Here is a 27,185-nt window from a genome sequence, read left to right on the forward strand (position 1 = left end):
TATGTAAGTTCATAATGTGCATGGAACATTATTTCATTATTGAATTATTTGTGATTTGAAATTCTCATCCATTGTTTTATGCATTTTGAAAAATGTATAGTGTATGTCAGAACTCTGTCTCATATAATAAGCTTATAATTATCTTCATGTTATGGCAAAAAAAAAAAAAAAAATTATATATATATAATTTTAAAAAGTCAGCTTTAAAAGGACATTGTTAACTACAGAAAAATGATTCTGGGTAAATATATTAATCAAGTGAAATTTCATGCATCACATTATTGTATTCATTTTTGTCTCTCCCTTTCTCACTGTAGGACACAGTTTTAGGGTTGCAGGCAGAGCTTCAGGACCTACGGTCACATTTTGAGGAGTCTCTGAGTTCCCGTGAAGTTTCGGAGCGCAGCTTAAATGACCAGATCAGAGAGCTTTCTATGCAGAGGCAGGAGTCTCAGCAAGAGGTCACACAACCCGAGACTTTACATTCCAGTTGTTAAGTCACAGAAACAAATTTATCATCCAGAACACAAAAAACCTATAGCCCAGGAGAGCAGTAAAAATTGAGTTTGTGCCAGTGCCAAATAGGCATAACCAAAGTTATATAAGTTAGGAGGTGAGTTAGTTTATGTTGGGCCGTGAGGCAACATAAGGCCTGTTGGAGACTAACTTGTACCTACCAGGGGCAGTCTTGGGAGCGCCATTTAGCACACACTTATGTTGAACTTGGCATTGGTTAATGTGTATTGAGCATGCTCCAGGTGCCACCAGTTTGTATCTGTGTGTGTACACTTCTGCCTTTCAGGCTCAAGGTCAACCTTTGGAATTGACCTCTGCACTTACCTCAGGCCACAGAGTTTGAACAATCTATCTCCAGGCACCCAGAGTGATATGTTACTCCAGTGGCTGTGATGAGGACTTCATCTCTAGGTGAAGCTATCTACTCACCAAGATGGATTCTCTCCTCCTGTTTGATTATTTTCACTAAACCTCCTCCAGCTTGCCCTGGTCAGACAATGACAAACTACCAGTGGTGAGAGGGAACGATAAAAGACAGGGGAGGGGAAAGCGAAGGCTCTCTCTATGATATGAAAAGGAAAATGTGCAGTCACAAATAAGCAGGTGAAGTTCAGAAGTTTATTTTTTCCTGTTCTGTAATGAAAGTCGTCTCTATGGAAACACCGCCCCCAACTCTTAAACAGAGGTCATCTCAAACCCAACACTGTCCTACTAACCCAACCCCCCAATCAATTAATTAAACCAGTGTGGGCTTGGCATGGACTTTTCTTTTACATTAAGATTTATGAGAAGAAAACTTCTTGTGTGGCCACTGAACTTAAACACACACATAAACACACACACATTTCTCTTTAACACAGCAGCATCTACACAGGCTTGTACACACTGCTAATGTTTCTCATCATCGCTGCTGTGTGTGGCAGTCTTTGGAGCCTGTCCTGTCTTTCTCTGTTTTTCTTCTCCCTCTTTCTCTCTTCATTCTGGCTGCATTTTGGGGAAAAAATGCACCGTAAAATGATTAGCTGTAGCCAAGCAATTACCAGAATGTGGGTCATATTCCTGTGTTTACATGGGCGAGGAGTTTCACCCTGAGCATATCTGATGAAAGCTTATGAAAATTTGAACCATTTTATATGCACTTAAAACACATTTTTAAGTGCAAACGAGAATGTGCCCTGAAATCCGGCGCTGAAAGGAGGGCAGAACTCTTTGGATGAGTCTGATCCTCACATGCTTTGAGAGACTTAATGGAACAAGGCCGTGGAATTTTACTAATAGGCTGTGTTTCCATTTCATTCATCTCATGGAAAATGAAGTTGAATTGTCCTCAGCAAAACAGTGCCACGTTTTGACTGTTAGAAATCTTCACTCCCTCTGTGGTGTCACATCACCACACTTGAGTGATTTAAATGGACTTTATTTTAGATAGATAAAGTTACACCATTGCAGTCAAACCATAACCCATCACTCCTCTTCTATTTACAGAATTTGGCTTCGTTTAATCTTTCCCTCTGTCTCTTTCAGGTGGAGCGTTTGAGAAGGGAACTGAGTGAGGTGGAGGAGAGCAGGGACTCTGGCCGTAAGGAACTGATCGAGGCCCACCGAGAGCTGAGGGAATGTTTGCAGGACAGGGACGCCCAGCGGCGTGAGGGCTTGGAACTGAAGAGAGCTTTAGGAGATGTTGTGAGAGAGAAAGAGGCCATCCAGGCTTCCAATCATGAACTCCGAACAGCTGTGAAGAGAGCTGAGTTTGAAAACAACAGGTATAGCAAATTGGACTTTTTTGAAATGTTGATACCTTTTGTATTACATACCTGTCCCCTGTTGGCTTGGCTATGTAACATCAGATCAACACTGAGATATGTGAGTGAGCATAAACAAAAACAAAGTAATTAAACAGTCTAAAATAGTAGTATAACTATATAGTATAACTTAAATATCAGCAAAGGTGTACAAATGTCTTTTTGGGATGTCAAACATTCCCTGTAAGGCTCAGTTTCTTTATGGGACAAGGAATTTGCTTCATTAAAATGTATTAATCGTCCTTGTTTTTCTTTTTCTTTTTTTTATCAGTTTGAAGCGAGTGGGAGAAGAAAAGGATCAGAGGCTGGCAGTGTTAGAAGAATGTAAATCCTCCCTCCAGCAGGAGGCGTTGAAGCTGAGAACCAACATGCGTGAACTTGAGAAATCTCGCTTGCAGGCACGCAGGGAACTGCAGGAACTGCGCAGACAGGTCAGGGCCCAAGAAATTAAAAGTTTTTTGGTAACATTTTAGTATAGGGACTGATTCTCACTATTAACTAGTTGCTTATTAGCATACCTATTATTAACATATTGGCTGTTTAGTAGTACTTATAAAGGACATATTCCTATACTGAATGACCATATTCTACATCCCTAATTCTGCCCAATACCTAAACTTAACAACTACCTTACTAACTATTAATAAGCAGCAAATTAGGAGTTCATTGAGGCAAAATTCGTAGTTAATGGTTTGTTAATAGTGAGAATTGGACCTTAAAATAAAGTATGACCAGTTTTTCTTTTATAGTCAGTGCCTTAACATTATTCTAAATATCAGCAGGTCAACATTTTTCAGGTTAATTTGTTGTTAGTCTAGTCATATACTATCTAGCTGTTCAGCTGTCTAGATTTTTGCATACAATGCAACTGTTTTTTTATAAAAAATAAAAAAGCATGTGTCTGAGCAGGTGAAGACATTAGAGGGTCAGTGCACTCAACAAGGGCAAGAGTTGAGTGACATGCAGGCCAGACTGACCCAGGAAGAGCATAGAGAGGAGGAAATGAGAAAAGAGACCTTTACTCTCAGACAAAGAGTACTGGAAAGTGATGCTGGCAGAGAGGCAGCTCTGAAGGAGGTACAACAAACAAACTGGCATAAATACAGAATCCACACACACATGCAGTAGCAAACTTAAACGATTAGAACTGATCTGTGTGTGAAAAGGCTGCAGGCTTGCAGCGGCGTGTAGCAGAACTGGAAGAAGTGCAGCGCCAGGAGAAAGAGTTGCAGCAGCAACAGGATGCCAATCTTCAGGAGAGCCAAGTGAAGCAGCGTGAGGAGGTTGGTCGCTTGGAGGGGGCATTGCAGGAAGCCCAGGCCCAGCTCAGGGAGCTTGGGCTGAAGGTGAGTCTAGCAGAGGCCCAGGCCCAAGGGCTGGAAGAGCAGCTGGGACAGAATGACGCCATACGGAGAGATCTTGAGCACAGGTTGAATGTTCTCAGTTCTACCCTGAGACATACACTTGGAAGTGGACGTGGAAGACGTTCACCTGCACCTGGGGAACGCGGACGGAGTTCCTCACCATGGAGAACTCGATCACCTGTGAAAGGTAATGCATTCTCAGTCCAATAATGAATCGGGACTCTGTAGCAAAGGTTAGTTAAAGGTCAAGGAGATCACCACTCTTATATTACAAAGGAATCTTTTCTTAAAATCTAAAGGTTATTAAACAATGTGCTGCTCTTACTTACATGGCGTTCTAAGTTACTTGTGAGAAGAATCAAATAAAATCTTCTGTGTAAACCCTCAGGTGAACCCATGTCAGATGAGCCTGGGGCAAGTGGATTGCTGGTGTGTTCTTTGTCCCCCTCCCGCGGAGAAGATGGAGAACTGGATTTGGGCTCAGTTCACAATTTGCTACGTAACTTCCAGCAAGAGCTCAGGGACACACAGAGAGAGCGGGTACCTGACACCTCTACATTGCCACAAAGGCATCATAAAAATAGTCCACACAGCTATACTAGTATAATTATGCTAGATTTCTCCTTCCGTGAATTGTTAACTGCTGCACCTGAATTATTGAATCAGAACTGAGTAGAACACAAATCGGTCTGATTTGTGAATGAATCATTCAGGCTGTTTTTGTGAACTGGATCAACCAATTCTTTGAAAAGATCCAACTTAAAAGAATTCACTAATTCGGCAATGCTGGCATTTTATGAACTCATATGAAAATGCCAAGGAGAGCTAGGGTGGAAGTCAAGATTTTCAGTGAATAATGGCTTAAATTTTAATCTGTCGTTCAGAAAAAGCTCATATAAACATGGCCTGTATTTACAATATTTTATAGTTGTTTTGCATTCTTTTGAACCTTCTGTGTCCATTCATTGTAACTACACTGAACAATAACTGCTACATTCTTCACAGTTTCTCCTTTTGTGTTCCACAGAAGACAAAGTCATACAGATTTTGAGCAACATTTTTGGATGAACAATTTAAAACATAAACTGGACACATAGTTAACACGTTCACCCCCCCCCCCCCCCCCCCAAAAAAAACAAGATTTGTAGGATTTGACCTTAGAAATGTTTTTGTTTTGAAAATGACCATTTATGCCATAGACAAAACTAGTTTCCACAGAAAAAGTGAGGGACACACAAATGGAGGATCTGAAATGACACAAGGTGTATCAATAACAAACATAAGAACATGAACATCCTTTTTTTTCTGTCTGAATGTATGATTGTAGGATGAGGCTCAAGCACAGGTGCATAGTCTCAGCAAGCAGGTAGAAAGCCTGCAAGCCAGTCAGGAAAGAGGCAACACACGTATACAGATGCTGAAACAATCTATCAGAGAGCTGGAGGAGGGTAAGAGCGAATTCTAGCCTGATACTTGGGTACACGCTACTTAGTGATGACCAGTTTGTGGCTCTGTTTTTGATTATCATATGTGTTTATGTTTGCCAGGAAAGAGTGAGCTGGCCAAGCATTTAGAGGGGACACAAGCATCACTCGCCTTACGGGATGAGGCAGTTCAGCGTGGGGAATTACAGAACAGGATTATGAGTGAAGAGTTGGCCAAAATGAAGAACAGCCAACAGATAACTGAGGCAGAAGCTAAAGCACTGAAGGTTAACACTCATACGTTCTACACTAACACAAAGATGGTTTACATAGTTGTTTACAACAGTTTTCAGGCCACTTTTCAGAACAGGAGATAAAGGGTTAGTTCACCCAAAAATTTAAATTCTGTAATTAATTACTCACCCTCATGTCATTCCAAACCCGTAAGACCTTCGTTCATCTTCGGAACACGAATTAAAAAGTCGTTATTTTTGTTTCCCTTGCGCATAAAAAGTATTCTTGTAGTTTCATAAAATTACGGTTGAACCACTGATGTCACATGGACTATTTTAACAATGCCCATACTACGTTTCTGGGCCTTGAATGTGGTAGTTCTGTTGCGGTCTATGCAGGGTGAGAAAGCTCTCGGATTTCATCAAAAATATCTTAATTTGTGTTCCGAAGTGAAGATCTTAGGTTTGGAACGACATGAGGGTGAGTAATTAATGATGGAATTTTCATTTTTATCATCTCTTTAAACTAATTTTTAAAAGAAGAACACATTAAACTCATGGTGCTGTAGGTCTGTCTTGAAAAATGTAAGTGTTATCATTAAAAAAAAGGGGAAAAAAAGGTTTTTTTTTTACTCCATCACCAGTGTTGGGGAAAATTACTTTTAAAAGTTATGCATTACAATATTGCGTTACTCCCTAAAAAAGTAACTAATTATGTTACTTATATACTTTTTATGGAAAGTAATGTGTTACGTTACTTTTGAGTTACTTTTTAAATCTGGGCAGGGCTTACTTGTTTAATTAGTGGTGTCAAAATTAGCGCGTTAACGCAGGCGATAAATTTTTTCAGTTTAACGCGATAAAAATATTTAACGCAATTACCGTAGAGACGGAGCTAGGGTTGGCCACCCCACTCACAACTGTTTCTGTCACCTTTTCTCTTGACAAGAAGTGCATTTATTCAGTCGCAGAGCGTCTTTATGACCACATCAAACGGGAGACATTTCAGACGCCCCTCCACACTCCAGCGCCAGGCGCGAGTCAAACGAGTGTGGAAACAGTGAGGTGCTCGCAGCGAGTGCTCTTCTACTGCACGCACAAATGTGCCAGTGCGCGCTGTAGCCTGTATCATTTCATATCAAAGCGCTAAATGAACTACGTGCATGCATACGTCATGATGCATCTACGTCATGAAGTTACCAAAAAGGCAGTTAAAGCTGCCTTAAAACTGTGCGTGCCTGTAAAAGATGTAATAGATTTTATATGAGTAACATTTAAGAACGTGTCTATGAAATGGTTTTCCAAACTGTCCTGGAGCAGCCCAGTCTCCCTCATCTAACGCACCCGATTCAACTCGTCAGCTCATTAATAGAGACTTTATGACATGAAGTATGTCAGAAATGGTAAAAAGAGTTGAGAGAAAATATGATACGTGTCAGATCTGCGTCACGTTCGGCAGCGGCAGCTCTTAAAGAAATAGGAGCCAAAATATGGTAGCTTTTTATTAAATTTTTTCATTGATATGTTTACTATTGAAATGTTTTTGTTATATGCATGTCAATTTTATTTAATTTCTTTATTTTCTTAAATATGTGGGTAGATAGTATTTATAGAGTTGTAACTTTTTAGTTTTAGTTACTTTTTCTTATTTGTAAGTCGCTTTGGACAAAAGCGTCTGCTAAATGACAAAAGTAAAGTAAGTAAGTAAAGTAAAATAACCTAATAACCAGCTAATGTCATGTCTATTAATCAAATGACAAAGAAAGAAAAAAAGAGAAAAAAATAACTTTTATAGCTTTAAGGATTCATCTATATTTAATTTAGTATTTAGTGTTTGATAACTTCAGTTTCAATTTCTGTATATTTCTGCAGAAGGGCACAGGTAAATACAGTGTTGGGGAGTAACTAGTTACATGTAACAGAATTAAGTAATTTAATTACAAAATAAAAGTAATTAGTTACAGTTACTAAGAAAAAATGTAATTAAATTACAGTTATGAAAATGTTAAGGATTACAAAGGGGGTTACATCTGATTTTTTCACACACACTCCCACATGCAGATTTAATTGATTTCTTTCATAAATTGCAGTGACTGCTCTAAAATATGAAACACCAATGTTTCAGGAGTTTATAACATGCTTATCTGATAACTATATATAATTCCTATATGGGTTTATGTAAATGCTTTATTTTTTTTAAGATTAACTGTTTATTAACCTATTTCTTGTTATGATTTTAAATCTGTATTTAACCTCAGAATGATTTTAAAGTAAGTCTGATTTTGTGGTGGCTGTGCTTCGAAGGGGATAGGATGCCCACTCTTTTTACCTTGTCAAAAACAGCTCTGTTCACAGCGACTCATTTTGGTGCATATCTCTTTACATGCTAATGAGCTCTGCTCACCCTGCCCCTCTCTTCTGTGGAAGAGCAAAGGCGATTCGCAAATAATCATAAAATATATAAAGTGTGAGACTTACTACTTCTGGAGGTGGAGCTGGATCATGAACAATAGGTACTGATCCATCCTTGAGTTTTAACTTTTTAACAAAACCTGCCTTGAATTCTCCCTCATTTAGAAAGCAGTCTGGAGTAAAATGATTTGCACAGCCAGACATAAGCAAATATAGTGAAAGTGGAGTGAAGTTGTGCTCTGCATTTAACCCATCCAAGTGCACACACACACAGCAGTGAACACACACCCGGAGCAGTGGGCAGCCATATTGCTGTGGCGCCCGGAGAAGAGTCGGGGGTTCAGTGTCTCGCTCAAGGGTCTCACCTCAGTCGTGGTATTGAAGGTGGAAGAGCTGGTTATTCACTCCAAAATCAAAATGGCTTGATAATTAAGACTGTTTAGGTTTTTGGGGGATTAAAAAAAAAGTTAATTTTTATTATTTTAGGGTGGTTGTGTCCACACATTGCTAAGACACATTTATATGCAAATGAAGATATTTTGCATCCAATGTCTCCTTTAAAATTAAATTATTATAATCTTGATGTCACAGATCGACCAGGCTCTCACTCCAGCCAATCACAGCGAGCACCCTCACCCGAGTTCTGAATACACCTGCACATCATCATCACCTCATCAAGTCACTCCATATAACCACACACCTCACAACAGTATACCGTCCGGTCTCGTTCTTGTGAAGTGAACTCTTGAATGTTATCTCAGCGACCTACCTGTTACTTACCTGCCTGTGAACTTACCTCTTGTGTTTCCTCCGAGTGTTGTGTCCATCCGTGTCCTGGATCCCTGTCTGTCCTCCCTGGAGCTTCACGATGAAGCGTCGAGGTGTGTGGTTCCCGATCATCCACGAGCTCCTGTCCGAAAACACCACGGTTCAGTGAGATTCCCATCTCCTCATTCTACATCTCTGCATCTGATACTCACCGCTACATTCTTCTGCCATTGCTCATCTGCCAAATAAACCTTACCTGTTCTTATATCTCGAGTGTGACGTCTGCTTCTGTAACAGAAGACCGGACCAACACAGAAGGTTAAGATGAGCAACCCGGATCCGTTTCAGGAGCTCGTGGATCACCTCCGACGAGTTCTTGCCCCAGCATCACTGCCAGCACCTCCGATCAGCCCAGTCACTGGAACCACAGCTTCTTCTCCGCCTATGATCTACAGTCCCATGGCCAGACCAGCGCCCTTCTCTGGTGTGGCGGAGGAGTGCAACGGGTTCCTTCTACAATGCTCGTTAAATACCGACATGCAACCGCATCTGTACCCGTCAGAAAAATCTAAGATCGCCTTTATAGTATCACTTCTCTCCGGCAAGGCATTACAGTGGGCTGAAACTATTTTCTCTCAGTCAGGTCCAGTAACTCAATCTTATCAGAGTTTCACCGCCCACTTTCGTGAAGTGTTCGGGCGAGTAGATGGGGATCCATCCATTAGCGATCGGCTCTATCATCTCCGCCAGGGTACCAATTCCATCCATGATTATACCCTGCAGTTTAGGACCCTGGCGGCAGCTAGTGGATGGAACGAGAGAGCCCTACTCTTCACTTTCCATCAAGGTCTAGAGCCCAGATTGCGGTTGCAACTAGCTAACTTGGATGACTCCTGTGGATTGGAGAAGTAAATTCAGCAATCTATCCATGTTTCCACACGCATGCAATCCTGTTTCACCGACCAACCATCATTAGCCCGTTATTCTCCTCCCTTTCGCCACCCAGAGGCTAGCCTTCCTCCAGAACCCAACCCAGAACCCATGCAAACAGATCGTACTCACCTTACCGATCACAAGCTGCAGAGGCGACTACAAGAAGGGCTTTGCCTGTACTGTGGAAAGGGTGGGCATATTAGATCGACCTGCCCCGTTCGCCCACCGCAACTCTTGGTGAGTGCCATTCAACCTATCTCTCAGAATATGAAGCCACTCACGGCTGAAGTATTGCTTACTGCCTCTTATGTATCCATTCTTCATCCATAACTTCATCTCCGGGAGCCTCTGCCGCCAACTCAAACTCCCGACCGTTGCCAACCAAACCAATCTACCAGATCCATTCGATAACCGGGAAACCCATTGGACGAACCACCGTTCGATATAGTGCTGGTCCGGTTCATATAAGGTTTGGACAAGTACATGAGGAAAACATCACCCTATCGGTTCTGGAGGGAGCGCACACGGACATCATCCTCGGGCACCCCTGGTTGGTGCAGGATGAACCCCACATCTATTGGCGCACCGGGGAGGTCCTGAAGTGGGGCACCCAATGTGAGACCACAACCACTCAACCAAGTTATTTCCAAGATCCCTGTGAATTCCACTACCGTAGAAATTCCAGTCGAGAAACAATCTGTTGACATCCCAGCCTGTTATGCCCCCTTCAGTGACGTGTTCAGCCTGAAGAAGGCGTCAAAACTACCTCCTCATCGGCCATGGGACTGTGCGATCGATCTTTTGCCGGGTGAGCCAGTACCCAATGGTAGAATTTACCCACTATCATTTCCAGAGCAGAAGGCCATGGAGGAGTATATCGACGAGGCTTTAAAGCAAGGTTACATCCGTCCGTCTACCTCCCCTGCTGCTTCGAGCTTTTTCTTTGTGGCCAAGAAGGACGGAGGCTTGCGGCCTTGCATAGACTACCGGGCTCTTAACAAGATCATTGTGAAGTTTCGTTATCCCCTTCCTCTCGTCCCAGCAGCCCTGGAACATCTTCGAGGTGCCACCATTTTCACGAAACTAGACCTCCGCAGCTCGTACAATCTCATCCGGATACGCGAGGGGGACGAGTGGAAGACAGCCTTCGTTACACCCACCGGTCACTACGAATATCTGGTAATGCCGTATGGCCTTGTCAACACCCCCTCCATATTCCAGGATTTCATGCACGAGGTGCTCCGGGATTATCTCCACAGGTTCGTCTACATCGATGACATCCTCATCTACTCCCGGAGCTTGGCTGAACATCGCCACCACGTTGCGGAGGTCTTACAACAACTCAGGAAATTTCATCTATTCCTCAAAGCCGAGAAATGTTAATTCCATCAACCCTCCGTGCATTTCATGGGTTATATCATCGACAGTGGTGGCATGCGAATGGACGAGGGGAAGGTGGAGGCCATCCGAACCTGGCCGGTACCCTCCACTATCAAAGAGCTCCAGAGGTTCTTAGGCTTTGCCAATTTTTATAGAAGATTCATCCAGGATTACAGCACCATTACCAGTCCCCTCACCAACCTGCTCAGAAATAGGCCCAAGTCTCTGTCCTGGACTCCAGCTGCAACAGAGGCCTTCGAGAGGTTCAAGGGAGCCTTTACCCACGCTCCTATCCTCGTGCATCCTGACCCCCAGAAACCCTTCATTGTGGAGGTCGATGCCTCCACTTCTGGAATAGGAGCCGTGCTTTCTCAGCAGCAGGGGAACCTGGCCAAGCTCCATCCATGTGCCTTCTTTTCCAAAAAGTTCAGCCCGGCGGAAAATAATTATGACATCGGCAATCGGGAACTCTTGGCTATCAAGCTCGCCCTTGAGGAATGGAGGCATTGGCTGGAGGGTGCTCAACATCCTTTCACTGTCCTAACAGATCATAAGAATCTGCAATACCTGAGAGAGGCTAAACGACTCAACCCCCGTCAGGCACGTTGGGCCCTCTTCTTCACCCGTTTAAATTTTTCAATCTCGTACCGTCCAGGATCCCGTAATATCAAAGCAGATGCCCTGTTCCGCATTCACGCTACTGAAGAAATCGACGAAGTTCCTGAAACAATCATCCCAGAAAAGATCTTCACCTGCCCCATCCAGTGGAGCTCAGAACCAGCCACTCCTGCCAATGCCTCCACCGCCACTCCGCCGGGCTGCCCTCCTGGTAAACAATATATTCCCAGACTACAAAGCACTTCCATCATCCGCTCTGCTCACGATTCTCTTGGCACTGGCCACCCAGGGACCAACAGTACCCTCTCGTTTTGAAAGATCGATACTGGTGGCCCAGCATGGCTAGGGATGTGAGAAGGTTCGTTCAGGCATGCGCGAAGTGTGCCATGTCCAAAAGCCCTCGCCACTTACCAGCAGGCAAACTCCTCCTGCTGCCCGTTCTCAATCGTCCATGGTCACATCTGGGAGTGGACTTCGTCACCGACCTGCCAGCATCGGACGGAAATACTTGTATCTTAGTAATTGTGGATCGATTCTCCAAGTCCTGTCGACTGCTTCCCCTTAACCTGTTAACCTTCGCCCCCCCCCCCCCCCCCCCCCCCATTTGGGGCCTCACAGATGAAAATAACCTACCTAAATTAAAACGGTAACAGTTCCTGACAAAGTGTGCTACACAAACAAATTAGGTATCTTTGGAAAGAAGACACTCTAGGCTTTACTATCCATCGTCCAGAGTTGATAATGCTCAAAAAGATAAAAAGTTATAGACACTGACGTGCCTTGTAAAATGTTTTTCCACACTGAATGTTTTTTTATTCCATATACAAATACATGAAATAAATCCTGGAGCAATCCAGAAAAGTAATGGGTTGAAAGCCACGTGTCTCATGAGTTTATATTTCAAATTTGAAGAAGATACCATGAAAATGAGATTCCTGCAATATTTTTTCTGAAAATATTTATAGTCCCCCCAGCCCCTCTGTTTGAGGAAAAATAACCAACAGAATTGCAGTATTGCAGAATTATACAAACTATTTTAGTCATTATACATATTCATGACATGGTCATACAGTCAGTAATCGCACGCTGATGTGCTTCCATACAGATGATAATCATACAGATGGGCCATATAATCAATAATAGCTGATCAATGAATCACAATGATAGCCGTCATAGAGTCGGTAATAAACACGCTGATGTGCGTCCATACATATGATAATCATGCAGATACGGCCACATTCCCCGCTTATCTGAGAATTTTTTTTCCGTGGACGATCTCATTCTGTTTGTAAAACTGTATGCTACAACACCGTGTTGTTTTTTTTACCACCAAGACGCTGTTTTTGAGCGTAATCTATTCCATAACAGACGCAAACAATAACTCTCCCGAAGAAATGAAATGTAAATAAAGGAATATTCATCCTTATTACAACGTTATTGTTTCGCTGGACTAAAAGTGCTCACTGGGATGTTGTTCTGTGGACCCTTACCTCTCTAACTAAACTGGGATTTCAGCAGTGGACGCGTTTGTGACTCGTTATTACAATGAATCTGGTACGTACTGCTTGTTTTTGTATTCTGCATGTTTTGATGTGTACTCCTTACACAAATGTAGCAAATACATTCCTTATAAGCTTTCCATCGAAAAACAGCGATCTGTCGTGATGGCTTAGACTTTCAGAATGATATATAGTTTGCCAAGATTAATGATATTCTTTCACGTTAAATTCATTCATAAACATTAAACTAGTGGGGAAAAAACGCTTCAGTGCTCCGTCGCTCTGGTAAACGTTAACAGGTTAAAGGTCTGCCCACCACCATGGAGACGGCGGAACTCCTCTTCAATCATGTATTCAGGTATTTTGGCATTCCCGAAGACATTGTGTCGGATCGTGGTCCACAATTTGTTTCCAGAGTTTGGAAGGGCTTTTTTAAATTCCTAGATGTGACCGTGAGTCTGTCGTCAGATTACCATTCCCAGACCAACGGGCAGATGGAGAGGAAGATCCAGGAGATCGGCCGCTTCCTGCGAACCTTCTGCCACAGCCATCAGGACTCCTGGAACCAGTTCATTGGCTGGGCCGAGTACGCCCAGAACTCATTGCGTCAAGCTGCTACTGGACTCTCACTCCCTTCCAGTGCGTGCTCGGCTACCAGCCACCATTATTCCCTTGGTCAGGGGAACCTTCGGAAGTGCCTGCAGTGGACTACTGGTTCCGGGAGAGCGAGAGGGTCTAGGACGATGCTCACCATCAGCTCCAGCGCGCAGTACGCAGGCGCAAGATGACAGCGGACCTTCGCAGGTCCAAAGCCCCGCAATACCAACCGGGACAGAAGGTCTGGCTGTCAAAGAGGGACATCAAGCTGCGCCTGCCCTGCAAGAAGCTGAGTCCCAGATATGTTGGTCCCTTCACCATTGTGAAACAAGTCAACCCGGTCACCTTTCAGTTGCAGTTACCCCCACATTATCGTATCAATTCTACCTTTCACGTGTCACTCCTGAAACCTTACCACTCTCCTGTTTCTCCCTCCACAGAGCCTGGTCCGAGTGAGGAACCCCCTCTCCCATTAATTCTGGAGGACGGAGCAATATACAAGGTGAAGGAGATCTTGGACTCCCAGCGCCGTGGTGGCCGCTTGGATGACCTAGTGGACTGGGAAGATTATGGCCCAGAGGAGAGATCATGGGTCCCCAGAGATGACATCTTGGACCCAACATTACTGGAGGAATTCCATACGACCCATCCTGACCGTCCAGCTCCCAGAGGAAGAGGAAGGCCACCACGACGTCGGGGCTTTCGGCCATCTGGAGCGGGCCGTGGAGAGGGGGGTAATGTCACAGATCGACCAGGCTCTCACTCCAGCCAATCACAGCGAGCACCCTCACCCGAGTTCTAATGAGCACACCTGCACATCATCATCACCTCATCAAGTCACTACATATAACCACACACCTCACAACAGTATAACGTCCGGTCTCGTTCTTGTGAAGTGGACTCCTTAATGTTATCTCAGCGACCTACCTGTTACTTACCTGCCAGTGAACTTACCTCTTGTGTTTCCTCCGAGTGTTGTGTCCATCCGTGTCCTGGATCCCTGTCTGTCCTCCCTGGAGCTTCACAACGAAGTGTCGAGGTGTGTGGCTCCCGATCATCCATGAGCTCCTGTCCGAAAACACCACGGTTCAGTGAGATTCCCATCTCCTCATTCTACATCTCTGCATCTGATGCTCACAGCTACATTCTCCTGCCATTGCTCATCTGCCAAATAAACCTTACCTGTTCTTATATCTCGAGTGTGACGTCTGCTTCTGTAACACTTGATTCAAGTGATGAAGGATTTTGAAAATCTGACAGTAATCTGTGTTGAGTACTACTGTAAAGTTAACCCTGCCTGGTTTACATGTTTGAAAATGATTAACAGTTGAAAACATTAGAAAAGTAATCAAATGTAATCAGTTACATTACTTTAATAAAGTAATTGAAACGTTACACTACTTTTAAGTAGGGTATTGCATTTTAAGTAGGGTAACTTGTAATCTGTAACCTATTACATTTCCAAAGTAACCTTCCCAACACTGGGTAAATATGACATTTATTATAATGGGCTTAGATGAAGACTGTTTTAAGTGACAAGTTCACTTAAATTAGAAGTAATTTTTTAAAAGTCTAATAAATGTTAAAATTGATATCTCTCAATTATACTGTAATGTTGAATGGCTATAGTCAATAGGTAAATATTGGGGGGGGGGGGGGGGGGGGGCAATTTTATAGAAAAAACAGTATTGGTATCAGTGATACTGGCCTTCAGTCATAAAACAAGATGCCATTAAACAAATATAAAAAAAATACTGTCTTTGTTGTTTGTACTTTAAATTGAAGATTGAATGCAAAATTATAGGTGCTGTCAAACGATTAATCGCATTCAGAATAAACGTTTTTGTTTACATAATATATTTATAATAAGTATATTTGTGTATACGGTGTATATAATAAATATACTGTGTACAGTATACACAGTATATTTGTGTATACTGTGTATATTATGTATATATAAATACAAACACACGCATGTATATATTTAAGAAAGATATGTTATGTTTATATATTAAATATACTTATGTGTAACATAAAATATAAGAATATAAATATATAAATGTATATACGTGTAAATATTTTTAAAATACATACATGCATGTGTTTGTATTTATATATACATAATAAATATACACAGTACACACATATATTATGTAAACAAAAACTTATTTTGGATGCGATTAATCGCGGTTAATCGTTTGACAGCACTAGTCACTATTGCAATATAAAAGTATTTTAAAAACTTTAATGTTAGGTGGGATTAATTGCGATTAATTTCAGAAAAATGTGCGATTAATTAGCTATTTTTTTAAATTGATTGACAGCGCTATTTTTACTATAAAAAGTTGCACAAAAGTGAAATGAATACGCCTCAGGCTGAAGGAAATGTAAATTCATGATTGTACAGTAGAGGGCGCAGCTCAAACAAATTGCATGAAGAATATAACGCAAGAGAAGAAAGTTCAACACTTCAGCAATAACAAAAATGAAACACAAATGTGTCATTTTTGCTTAGTATGGTTGAACTGGATCATCGAAGGTCAGTAGCAAAGACATTGGTTAATAAAATAGGATTAAATACATAAATTATATTTGTATTTATATATTTAATTATTGCAGGTTTGTATAATATTCTGAATTTGCATTTTACTTTTTCTTCATTTTGAGGAATACTAAATCTGTTTTTGTGCAGATAAGATGAGTAAATACATGTTCATATTTAATCAAGAACTAGATTAGCATCATGTTCACACAGCGCACAATGCCTCTGCACTCTCAACATGGCAACATGAAAGCTCTCAGATGGAAAACAAAGTAACTGGTTATTTCAAAAAGTAAATCAGATACTTCCTTCTAAATTAAAAAATGTAATTCAATACTTTACTAGTTACTTAAAGTAATTTGATTATGCAACTTGCATTACTTGTAATGTGTTACCCCCAACACTGACTATGACAACATTTAATGGGATATTTACTTCTGGATTCCAAGTGGTGCACCAACTTTCTTTCCCAGCACCATAGTCAGATATAACAAACAGGAATTATCAAGTGTCCACAATAAAAATCTTTGACGAGTTGCACCTCCAGTAGTAACATTATCAGTATAAATATACTGTTGTATTCAGGACAAGCTGGAGCGCTCCCAGGCCTCTGAAGAAAGTCTGGAGGCTGAGCGTCGCCGTATGAAGGAGACCTGTGAGGCCACGAAAGCTCGAGCTGCCAGGCTGGAACTTACACGCCGGGGGTTGGAGGGAGAGCTGCAGCGTGCCCAGCTCCGAGCCACAGAGACAGAGTCGGAAGTCAGTTCACTGCAGGAACGCCTCAACAACCTCCGCAGAGAACTGGGAGACAGTGAAGAGCGTGCTGCCCTCCTGAAGGTTTGTATAGGTTTGTGCTGTGTCTAAAAAGACATCAGTCATATTTGAGTAATATAATGCAGCACTGTTGTTCCATTGTAGGTTGAGGGTGAGAGGTTGGCAACTGCCTTGGCACACACAGAACTGCAGGAGAGCCAGTTGAGAGAGAAACTGCAGTCCATGGCTGCATCCTTGACTGAGAGCAATGCTACTACAGGAGCAGCACAGGATCAGGCCGCGCAGCTGCAGCGAGCTCTCACAGCCAGCGAACATGACCGGAAGATGCTGCAGGTTAGCATGAGTTTTATAACGTGCATTAGTTTGCAGTCTGACTTACTAGCAGTTAACTGACCATACTACTAACAGTACACAAGTGCTACAAGAGCAAGACAGAAGACAAGCTTTAACATCTCAACAAGATTGAACTTCAAACATGTTTAAGCAAATTCTCTATTGAGGCTTTATTAAAACACTGTCAATCATTTTTCTTCATCATGAACTCACAAACAACCTTATTAAGTTCATTGTGATTAAGCCACAATCTGTTTTGATCTCAATTCACCTCAAGTTTATGTACAGATTTAATTGAAACCTAACAGTTCATCTTACTTGCATGGCCACAATGTGAAGTGATTTATGCTGTGGTTCCATAACGTTTCCAGATTTGGATTTTTTTTTGTATTTACCTTTGCTGCCGCCTGTTCCCTGAAGGTGCTGGATGACGGTGCATTAAAATGCTGGACTGAACTCATTAATTTTCTCCAGCTCCTCTGGAGGGCTTTTAAGGCTTAGTATGAGTCTGTTTTAAAGATGCTGTACAAACAAAAACACTGCAGCCTCAGTGTAAATCTTTTTTAGTTTGCTTGAGACCTGCCAGCTCATGCCAATAAAAAGTGATCCGAGAGTTGGGAAAGAGTGGGGAAAAACGGTAAAAAGACAGGACACTGGTAGTAGTGAGGAGAAGAACAGCCTCCTCATTAAAACTGGATGTGTGTGTGTGATTATGCATGTGTGGATTGATGCCTGTTCATACTTGTCTGTGTGTGTTATATGTGCACAGGAAAGGTTGGATAAGACACGGGAGGCTCTGACAAACAGTAGGAAGCAAAATCATGGCTTGAGTGAGAGACTACAGATCCTGCAGAGAAGCCAGGAAGAGTCTGAACTCAGGGTCTCTGAACTGGACAAACAGACACGAGGCCTGCAGGAGGTTAAGCGCACACACACACTCTTACGGTTTACACAGTATTTTAAAGGGTTAGTTCTCCCAAAATAAAAAATTTGTGATCATTTACTCACCCTCATGTTGTTCCAAACCCGTAAGACTTTTGTTCATCTTCATCTTCGAAGAGATTTCTGTCCTTCCATAGAAAGATCACTTCACCAAATCTTGGTGCTTAGAAAAGTTAATAAAATCCACATGAATCAAGTGGTTTAATCTAAGTATTCTTAAGAGACATGATTGCTTTATATGAATAGATTTTATTATTTTTATTCACATATAAACATTGATCAGTGCAAATACATAGAGCATGTCAAATATAGCAATTGGAAGCACAAATGTGCATGCTTGACACACGAAAAAACCTTGTTGCTTTTCATACAAGTATGGCTCAGCTTCTGTTTACTATATTTATCTTCATTGTGTTTAGAAGATGAATCAAAATCTTATGGGTTTGTAATGACATGAAGGTAAGTAAATGATGACAGAATTTTTTATTTTTGGGTGATCTTGTTAAAATAATTTGGTCCTTGGAGGCACATACATCAAACAAATCCAGGAACATGTTTTGCATTTCAAGCGATATAGGCGGAAATGTTGGCAAGGGTTTCTGTCTCGCATATTGCTGTCAGTAATATGCACCCTTTTTCTCTGTCTGTCACTCTGTGTCTGTAAAAACACAAAATTAAAAATAAAATGCAATCAAACAAAATTCTAATAAAATATAACCAACTACACCATCATCGCCATGAAGAACTGACAAAGAGATTTTTGTTATTGTCAGTTGAGTGAAATTCAAGGTTCTTATACTCTTGCACATGACACCATATCTAAACGAGACAAAAATACAGTCAAAGCTGTCTCTTTTTTGTTAATCTGAGTTCCTGCCCCAGACATGAAACATTCTAGTGCAGAAAACCACGTTTATTTACACCAGTTCTGGTCGGGCCAGTCATGTAGATGGTGTCTATTCTACATCTCTTCTAATTCATTAGGCTGTGAGACAGAGGCAACAGGCTAAGCAGGAGGTGCAAGAGAGCTATGCACTCTTGCAGGGAGAAAAGGATCAGCTTCAGGAGCAGGTGGCTATCCTGCAGACCACTGCACATCGGCTACAGGGAGAGAAAGTTGAACTGGAGAGGACACTGCTCCGTCTGGAAAAAGACAGGTCCTCTCTAAAGCGTACCCTGGAGAAGGTACATCATGCTGTTATAAATAGCATGCACAGCCAAACATAATGACTTTCAATGGTTTGTTGTTTATGTCACTGACTTGTGATGCTTAATTTGTTCAAACTAATCAGAGTGCCTTGTCTGTACCCTATTCTATTCTTAGTATTATCGGTTGCGGTACGTTTGTATGAGGGTTTGTTTAGGAGTGTTTGTGTGTGTTTGCTAATGACTTGCCAATCTTGTGAAACATAAAATGATCCTCCTACATAAATGTACAGCATGTGACAGTATCTCACAACAGATTTCTATCCTTTGCATGCATTTTGTGTGCATGCATGTGTTGTGTGCAGGTAGAAAAGAATCGCCAAAGGAAGGGGGCAGAGGTATTGCATGCTGAGCGTGAGAGAGAACAGCAAGAACAAAAGATCCGAAATCTAGAGCAAGATTTAAGCGAGACACAGGCAGAAATTCACACGATACAGGTGATAGACATACTTATGAATATCAAGAAGTTCATAATACATGGATCGGCATCTAGTACTCTCACCTTTTGAAATCTGACCATAATAACATTACTTGGTCATGTGTCATGTTCGTTTTTCAAGCTCTTATTGTTTTTGTATTGGATTTGCCTGTGACAGGATGTTATGTGTTGTCTCTGCAGTCACAGATCTCTATCTTGGAGCAGACTCACTCCCAGAGGCTCCTGGAAGTGACAGCTCGCCACAGGCAAGAGCTGGACCTGGAGACCGAACGGATGAGGGACTCCCAGCAGCAAGCAGAGAGAGCACTGGAGGCTCGAGAGAAAGCTCACCGCCAGAGGGTCCACTGCTTGGAGGAACAGGTTTGAGAAAAAGCTATAAAAATTTGATGTATTGTAATAGTGACATTTACATCACTTTCAATAGTAAGAAGCCTTTAATGAAAACTTGACAGTTCTGTGTTTTTCAGGTTTGCACACTGAAAGAACAGTTGGAGCAGGAGATGAAGAGGAGGCAAGCGTATATGAAGCAGATGCTGAGACTGGGGCTCTAAAAACTGTAGTGGTTTGGGAATTCAGCCCATGGTGACCAACTGACAGCTTTTTGTTACCAAACATGTTTGTAGTCTCTCAAAGGCCTATAACCAATGAAACAGGGCCTGTGCTAACATGAATGGACTTATGCGTAATGAAATGTTGCACACACACACACACATACTTCACACATACTTTAGATTTAAAAACAAACAAAATCACTGGTCTCAGAGAGAATTGTTGGACTACATTTGCACAAATACTTTTAAGTAATCCTGATCCACACCATAAGAACCTAATAACAAGAAACAAAGAGATCACTGTTTCACCAAATGCTTCTCAATTGCCAAATTGTTTTAAGGATTTGTGCAGCAAACTGTTGAAACTGACCATAAATCTACCTTAAGACTATCCCTGTTCATCTTAGAGCATTAAGTACAGTCTCAATTCTACACCACACACTTTTAAACATCTATACCTACCTTAAATATTACACCCTAGTTCCCCTAAACTGTTTTGCAAACCACAAATGTATGCTCTTTTCTTGCTACTTTGTAGCTTACATGATTGCTGTGATCATTATTTAAACATACTACCATTTAGAGAATAAAATCATCTTGTTTTAGTTAGTACCAATCAGCTAAATTACAGCTAGAGTGAATCAGGACAGAAAATGAATCATATATCTTACCTTCAAATGCTGTTTTCATATTATTGTTTCCATATGGTGTTTATTTTATTATGGGTGTTAAAACAATTTCTATTTCATAATCACTACTGATTAGAAAACTGATTTGTTTCATCACAAAGTAATTTTCATAAGTCAATAAAACCATACAAACAAGAAAAATAAAAATGAGCTTGATCTTTGTGGTCTGAAGAATTGCTGTCAGTTGGCTTTGGCGTATTTTGGATAATTGCTCTAGTTTATGATGTGTGCAAATAAGCTATAACTACCTATAAAAGAATCTTTGTGATGTTCTGCCTCCAAGATTTGATTCCCGCCACTAATGACCCCCTGGGTAAAAAGAATCTCATTTTATTTTAGGGGAGTTTCAAGCACATTTCAAATATTTGAAATCTTGCCTTGTATGATTAATTTGGAGGAAATTTGATTTTCAGAGAGTAAGAAATCTTTCAGTAAAGCTCTAGTCCAAACCAAGAAGCTTTTGTATATTTTCCTCCTTTCGAACAGACATCTTGTGTACAATATACAAGGAATGCACTATGACATCCCAACTTCTGGAACTCTTACACTGCCATGTGGTAGTGTGTACCACACTGAGACATGTTCTTCTAGGGAAGGGTATTTCTCAGCAAAAGTTAAGAGCAGAAGAAGAGTGCCCTGTCAGAGTCTCTTTAAAGCAGCCCTTTGATTACCATAGCTCCACCCAGTGCTTATCCAGTTACCGGTCTCTCCTCAGCTATTGGATAAGAGTTCTTAATCATGCAAGGTAGTGAATCCCTGGGGGGGTGGGGCTGGGTCTGAAAGAACTCCTTTGGCAGGCAGAATAGAGGTTTTATTGAGGATATTTCTAAACTAACCATCAGGGACCAAGTCACTGGATTGTAAAAAAAAAAAAAAAAAAAATAGAGCCGAATCACTCTGCTCCCTCTCCTTCTTTCTCTCTCTCACTCTGTTCATTTCAGTGAGCGGCACGGAGCACAGCAGCTCTTGAGCACCCAGCAGCACGCAGAATGCAAGGAATCTACCCCCTTGTTATAGACCAACAGCCCAAGTACCAGGGCTGCGAGAAGATCTGAGAGGAAACAAAGGGTGGAATTAGAAACCAAAAGAGGAAAATTACAGAAACAGGGAGAAGAAAGACAAGGAGTATCATTGGTTGAACATTTGACACTGGGGTTTAGAGTTGTTTTGTTGCCCTCTCTGAGTGTCCTGGATCTTAGTCCTCTCCTCTCCATCCCTCTGCAGACAAGGTCATGGGGTGGCTGAGGAGACTGGTGCTCTCCATGTGCATGCTTCTTATTTTGCTTCATGGCGTGGAGCCGGCTGTACCCCTGGAGGAATTCTACCCATTTGGCCAGGATGAGGGTGACTCCCAGACCATCGAGCAAGATGATGGAGGATCAGGACTGGTAGCGATCTCTGTGGCTTTCCCTTTCTTCGGAGAATGGCACACTGGACTCTATGTGAGTATAGATTGTATGTTTGAAATGTGTGAGTCTTGTGCAGGAGAATCAGGTATTTCATTCAGAAGCTTTGAGGGAAATAGAGGCAGGTCTTACAGCTTGAGATTGGATAATGAATCTCTGCACCACAAAGTTTTAACATGTCACACATGGCACAGTGACTAAACTACTGGATGTTTTTTTTAGTGAAGAGATGACAGTATATATTGCTGCTGCAACACATCTGCTTAAACTGTGGTTTGAGAGAGTGAGGGGGAGAAAAGAAACAAGAAGAATGACTGTCATGAGGAGAACCAGTGATAGAAAACAAGTGTGGCAAGTGCTCTAACAGGTCTCGGTTCTTTGATCATAGCTGCGTCCTGCGTTTGGTTGGGTGAGCGGGGCTTTCATCTGTGTCATGTACATTTTCAAATTCAGCGCAGAGGAAGCTCCATCCTCGTAAGTCGACACCATCTGTTTTGATGCAGCATCCCAGTCGCATTGCCTCCCAAAATATGCTGCTCCACCCAGGGCACCCATCTTTACAACTAACTTTCCATCCCCAACACCCTGCCCAGCCTGGCCGAGGTACCATGGTGACAGAGGCTAGGTTTCCAGACTGGGCTACAAGCAAATGGATGAATGAGATCACAATCCCAATGCAGCGGACAACTGACAGAGCAGACATGCCACACAACCAGTCTCTCTCCTAGCCACTACATGACATTCAAACAACTGTGCCCTCACAAATTTGAGGTGCAATATTGTGGTTCCTATTTTAAAGTCATGAAGTCACTTAGACGTCCTGGCCAATGCAGCTTGCTGAAACAGTGCATGGTTGTCTACAGAACCTAGTTTAACTTGTGATGCATCTGCGCGTCACCCTGAGTGGTACCTCATATCTCAGAGCACAATGTAAATATTAATGTGAAATGAAGACAAGATAAGACCTGCTGCGGATAGCAGTGAAGATCAAAATTAGATTACCTCAATGTAATAGAGCAGGAGACGACTGAAGGTAGAGTTATGGGTGGTAACTACAGAAAGGGTGCACCGAGTACAAACTGGGAGGGAACTGCAGGTCGATCGGAGTAAGATTTTGCAAGTCACTGGTGCATTGAGACTGCTGTATTAAAACTGCTATCATAATTTCTGTATGGCACTCAAGCTGCTTGAACCAAAATCAATACACTTCAGTTTTATTGCACGCTATAGCCACATGTGGATCTCTTCCGCAAGGGAGCTGCTTTTGAACAGGTGAGATTTTGAAGGGTACACAAGGAGAGATCCTCATGGATAATTTCTTCCGGGAGGGCATTCCAAGCCTTCAGGCCTTGAAAAAACAGAAAAGCTCTTGAACCAAACAATTTGAGGTTGTTCTTGAGAGTTGTCTCAGGGTATTACTGTAAGAGCTTCCCTAAAGCGAAAAGAAGGATCAGTACTGCCTGCTATTGCATATTTAACTTTCTGACCTACTCTTTTTGTCCACCTCCAGTCATCCTTCTCACTTTTTCTCATTCACTCTCTCTTCGTTTATAATAAGTAAACCCCCAAAAAGCTTTCCCTCAGCTTAAAGCTTGACTTTCAAGCATGGTATTTTTTACTGTAAAAAACAGGGATTTGTTCACATGCTGTTTACCTATATTTGAGTCTCACTGTCAGGAATTATGAAAGCCGGTTCTTTGACATCCAGGACTTCCAGGGATGGGCAAAGTCCCACAGTGATATGCCTTCTCTGCTTGAGATTTTATTAGCCCAGAATTGTCCAAAATGTGCTTGTTCTTGTTCCACAATTGTGTGCTTTTGTTTGGGTCTGAGAGATTTCACATGTGGCTGCGACCTCTCCCCTCATTTACCCTCACCCTTCCCTCTTCCTCCTCTTCTTCAGTCTCAGATAACAAGTTCAAGGGTCTTTCCAATGGACCTGTCCAGCTGCTCTATTGAAGAAAGGCAAGATCCCTTTAACAGAACCCAGATGCATCTGTAAAGTGTCTTAGGGATGCCAAACAACACAGGCCCTCAATTAACTAACCTTATGAATGATTGGGATGAAGAGTAGGAAGGATGAGATCCAAGGCTAGCATGACATGGACTTCCAAAGCAAATGCAAAAAACAAAGTTTGAAATTATTCTGAATGAAACTGGTGTAAGTTTTTATGGGGAACAGAACACCATAACTGATTTTCAGGGACCTCAAGTTAAGAAACCTCTCAACAAGTTGTTTGTATGGGAAGCTATAAAAAGGATGTTTATAATTGTTTTAGGCATAGAATTGTTCATCCAATAGTTGAGTTAAAGCAGAAGAGGGAAAATGATGGGGACAGAAATATTTGAGGTTTCATGGCACACTGAGAGAACATCTGCTAAAGTTCATCCTCAGCACTTCAACACTTCATGTTTGCGCAACTATAGAAAGGGAATCTTCAACCTTGAGGGATTTTTCTCTTTATCTCTCTCTATCCTCTTTGCTCCTCTCCTCCTCCTCCTCACTTAAGTAGCCCAAATATTAGCTAAGTGTGTGAGGACATATGTGTGATTTTGTTAGAAGCTGGGTAGCTTAGCGTGTAATGCTTTATGTCAAGATAAGTCATATGTTATGCTAAGCTTTGAGCTAATATTTGGACTTGATTCAATAAGGGCAGCCACTGAAATTAATTTTTCTGTACCGGTTTAAGTTATTTTTCCAAGAATAGAGAAAATTTTTGTATATTATTATAAGATATGTGTGAGTGCTGTGCCATACAGAGGGTCATGGTTTGGCATTCTGTGGAATGCCAGTCATGATAAAGAAACCCACCACAACCGCACAAGGGTGTGGAGCAAGAGGAGACAAGGTCAAACATACAAACACTAGGAAGAGCAAGTAAAAGTTCCCATGTCAAAATTCAATGTTTTGCCAAGCTGAACTTTGGGCACCTTTTTATGAAGGGATTTGTTTTGGCATCCCTTTTCCCAGGGGAAAATTTATTTTAGTATTAAAATTACTTGACTCAACAAAACCAATCTAGGAAAACTTGCGATTTATTCGGTGAAGAATAACCCAAAAATAACTTGGTCACAGAAGTGTCACCATATAGACCTACAAATATAAGAGTAGAACAAAAAGAAAACAAAACAAATAAGAACATTACTTGTATACTAATAAATTATTTTGTAAATGTTGACAGCATGTTTACGCAAATGTGATCCACTTCATCAAAGGTGTTTTTTTTTTTTGTTTGTTTTTTTTATTTACACCTAACTGAATTTTACATCTTAGAAAGCTAACCTGTTTAAACTAAATTATGATTGCTTTTATTCACTTCTAGTCTGTGGTTAGATCAAATGAATACATCCCACTTTTAATAAGATATTAGAACATGAAAAAAAGCAGCTAGTTTAACCTCTTCCAGATGCTACAAATAGATCAAGAGAATAATCGCTAATGTAGTGCTTAGTGAGATTTCCGCTGCTAATTTAGCAGCAAGGTAAGCAATTTCCATTCATTACCTCCGCTCACTGTTGCTACTAGCTCTCCACTGCTTGCACTGGTGAAAACACTGCTGTCCCTATTGTACTGCTGTACAACTCTCTTTTCCCAGTTTGCTGCTTATATCATTAGCATGCAATGGTTTAGTACTGCAGCCCATTCTCAAGTGATTTGGTCATCTGTGAAACATTTACTCTAAATCACACTTTGGTTCCTGTCAAGGGTTTGTATCTGTCAGTGAACTGTGCCTGCACTTTCCATCCCTCCATCTTTTCCATTTCTCTAGCTTCTCTCTCTTTGTCTTTTCTTTCATTCTTCTGCTCTCACAGGGCTCCTTTCAGTGACCCCAGAGTTGTGGCCCTGCAGGCTTCACTCTGCTTCTCTATGTTAACCACACTCTTGCCACAGCACACTGATGCAGAGAGGGGAAGACTGCGGTCGGCCAATTAACCAAGCACCCGAGTCAGGCCAAACAAAACTTCCTCTACTGTTTTTACAGCAAAGGCCTCCGAATTATGGTTTCCATACGCATGGGGAGGGGAGAAGAAAGGCCATGTGTCTGACATTGCCTTTGTTGCTGTTGCTGCTGCCAGAACTGGGCACAGATCAGTGAAATGAAGGGACAGGGAAGTTGGTACTGGGGAGTGAACACCTGGAGAGGGGTGCGACTGTGCAGGTGCAAACTGACTAGCATAAGTTAGCATTAGATACACTCTCTAATTGTAACTCTGTTGCTCTGTGCTGTGACAATCTGATATGGGGCAGAAAGGTCTTTCCACTGGAGAACTATTGAGGAAAGCTTGTTTGCAAAACCTCCACCAAAACGGAGAAGCAGAAAGCTATGGAATAATTTCACACACCCCTATTGGCCAGTTTAGTGAATTTGCATGCATATTCATATCAGTTGGATAACACTGTGGCCCTGTGAATACACTCTTAAGATTTCTTCAATGTCAGTCTGGCTGGACATTCATCACAGGAGTAGACTCAGTCAACAGAGTAAAGCCAGTGGTCAGCAAAGCAAGTGCTGGGATCTGTGGTTACTTTAGAGGCAGTTATAAAGGCCTCACCCTCTAAAACCACTTCTAGTGGACAAGAGCCAGGGCAGGTGTGTCAGAATTTGTGTGTGCGTCTGAAAATTGTTCCGGTTTTCTCAGCTGCAAGACGTGGATGTCTGGCTGAACAAGGCAGCTGTCTGTTCCCTGATGGGAAATGGATACATCTGCCACAGGAGCCTGCCTCACTCTTTCATCCTGCAATGCTACTGCTCACT

At 41.8% G+C, this 27,185-nt stretch overlaps 2 protein-coding genes across 2 annotated transcripts in view; both read left to right on the forward strand.

Moving 5' to 3' along the window:
- LOC306845130 (uncharacterized protein) overlaps positions 1-20,373 on the forward strand; it is a gene marked incomplete at its 5' end in the record, with an annotated part of 56,033 nt that extends 35,660 nt beyond the window's left edge. Inside the window, 15 exons of the mRNA XM_079377730.1 lie at positions 318-461; positions 2,041-2,279; positions 2,590-2,749; positions 3,228-3,395; positions 3,485-3,869; positions 4,071-4,222; positions 5,010-5,130; positions 5,230-5,393; positions 16,674-16,925; positions 17,007-17,195; positions 17,965-18,114; positions 19,122-19,322; positions 19,649-19,780; positions 19,963-20,142; positions 20,250-20,373. Coding sequence (XP_079233856.1) covers positions 318-461; positions 2,041-2,279; positions 2,590-2,749; positions 3,228-3,395; positions 3,485-3,869; positions 4,071-4,222; positions 5,010-5,130; positions 5,230-5,393; positions 16,674-16,925; positions 17,007-17,195; positions 17,965-18,114; positions 19,122-19,322; positions 19,649-19,780; positions 19,963-20,142; positions 20,250-20,333 — 2,721 coding nt within the window. The 3' untranslated portion in view covers positions 20,334-20,373. The remainder of the gene's footprint in view (positions 1-317; positions 462-2,040; positions 2,280-2,589; positions 2,750-3,227; positions 3,396-3,484; positions 3,870-4,070; positions 4,223-5,009; positions 5,131-5,229; positions 5,394-16,673; positions 16,926-17,006; positions 17,196-17,964; positions 18,115-19,121; positions 19,323-19,648; positions 19,781-19,962; positions 20,143-20,249) is intronic.
- A 1,881-nt stretch (positions 20,374-22,254) lies between these two features.
- The window catches only part of LOC306844793 (sushi, nidogen and EGF-like domain-containing protein 1), a gene marked incomplete at both ends in the record, with an annotated part of 30,711 nt that continues 25,780 nt past the window's right edge, over positions 22,255-27,185 (forward strand). The window contains one exon of the mRNA XM_079377169.1: positions 22,255-22,464. Coding sequence (XP_079233295.1) covers positions 22,255-22,464 — 210 coding nt within the window. The remainder of the gene's footprint in view (positions 22,465-27,185) is intronic.

This window comes from Barbus barbus, assembly GCF_936440315.1.
Source record: "Barbus barbus genome assembly, chromosome: 25".
Lineage (NCBI taxonomy): Eukaryota > Metazoa > Chordata > Actinopteri > Cypriniformes > Cyprinidae > Barbus > Barbus barbus.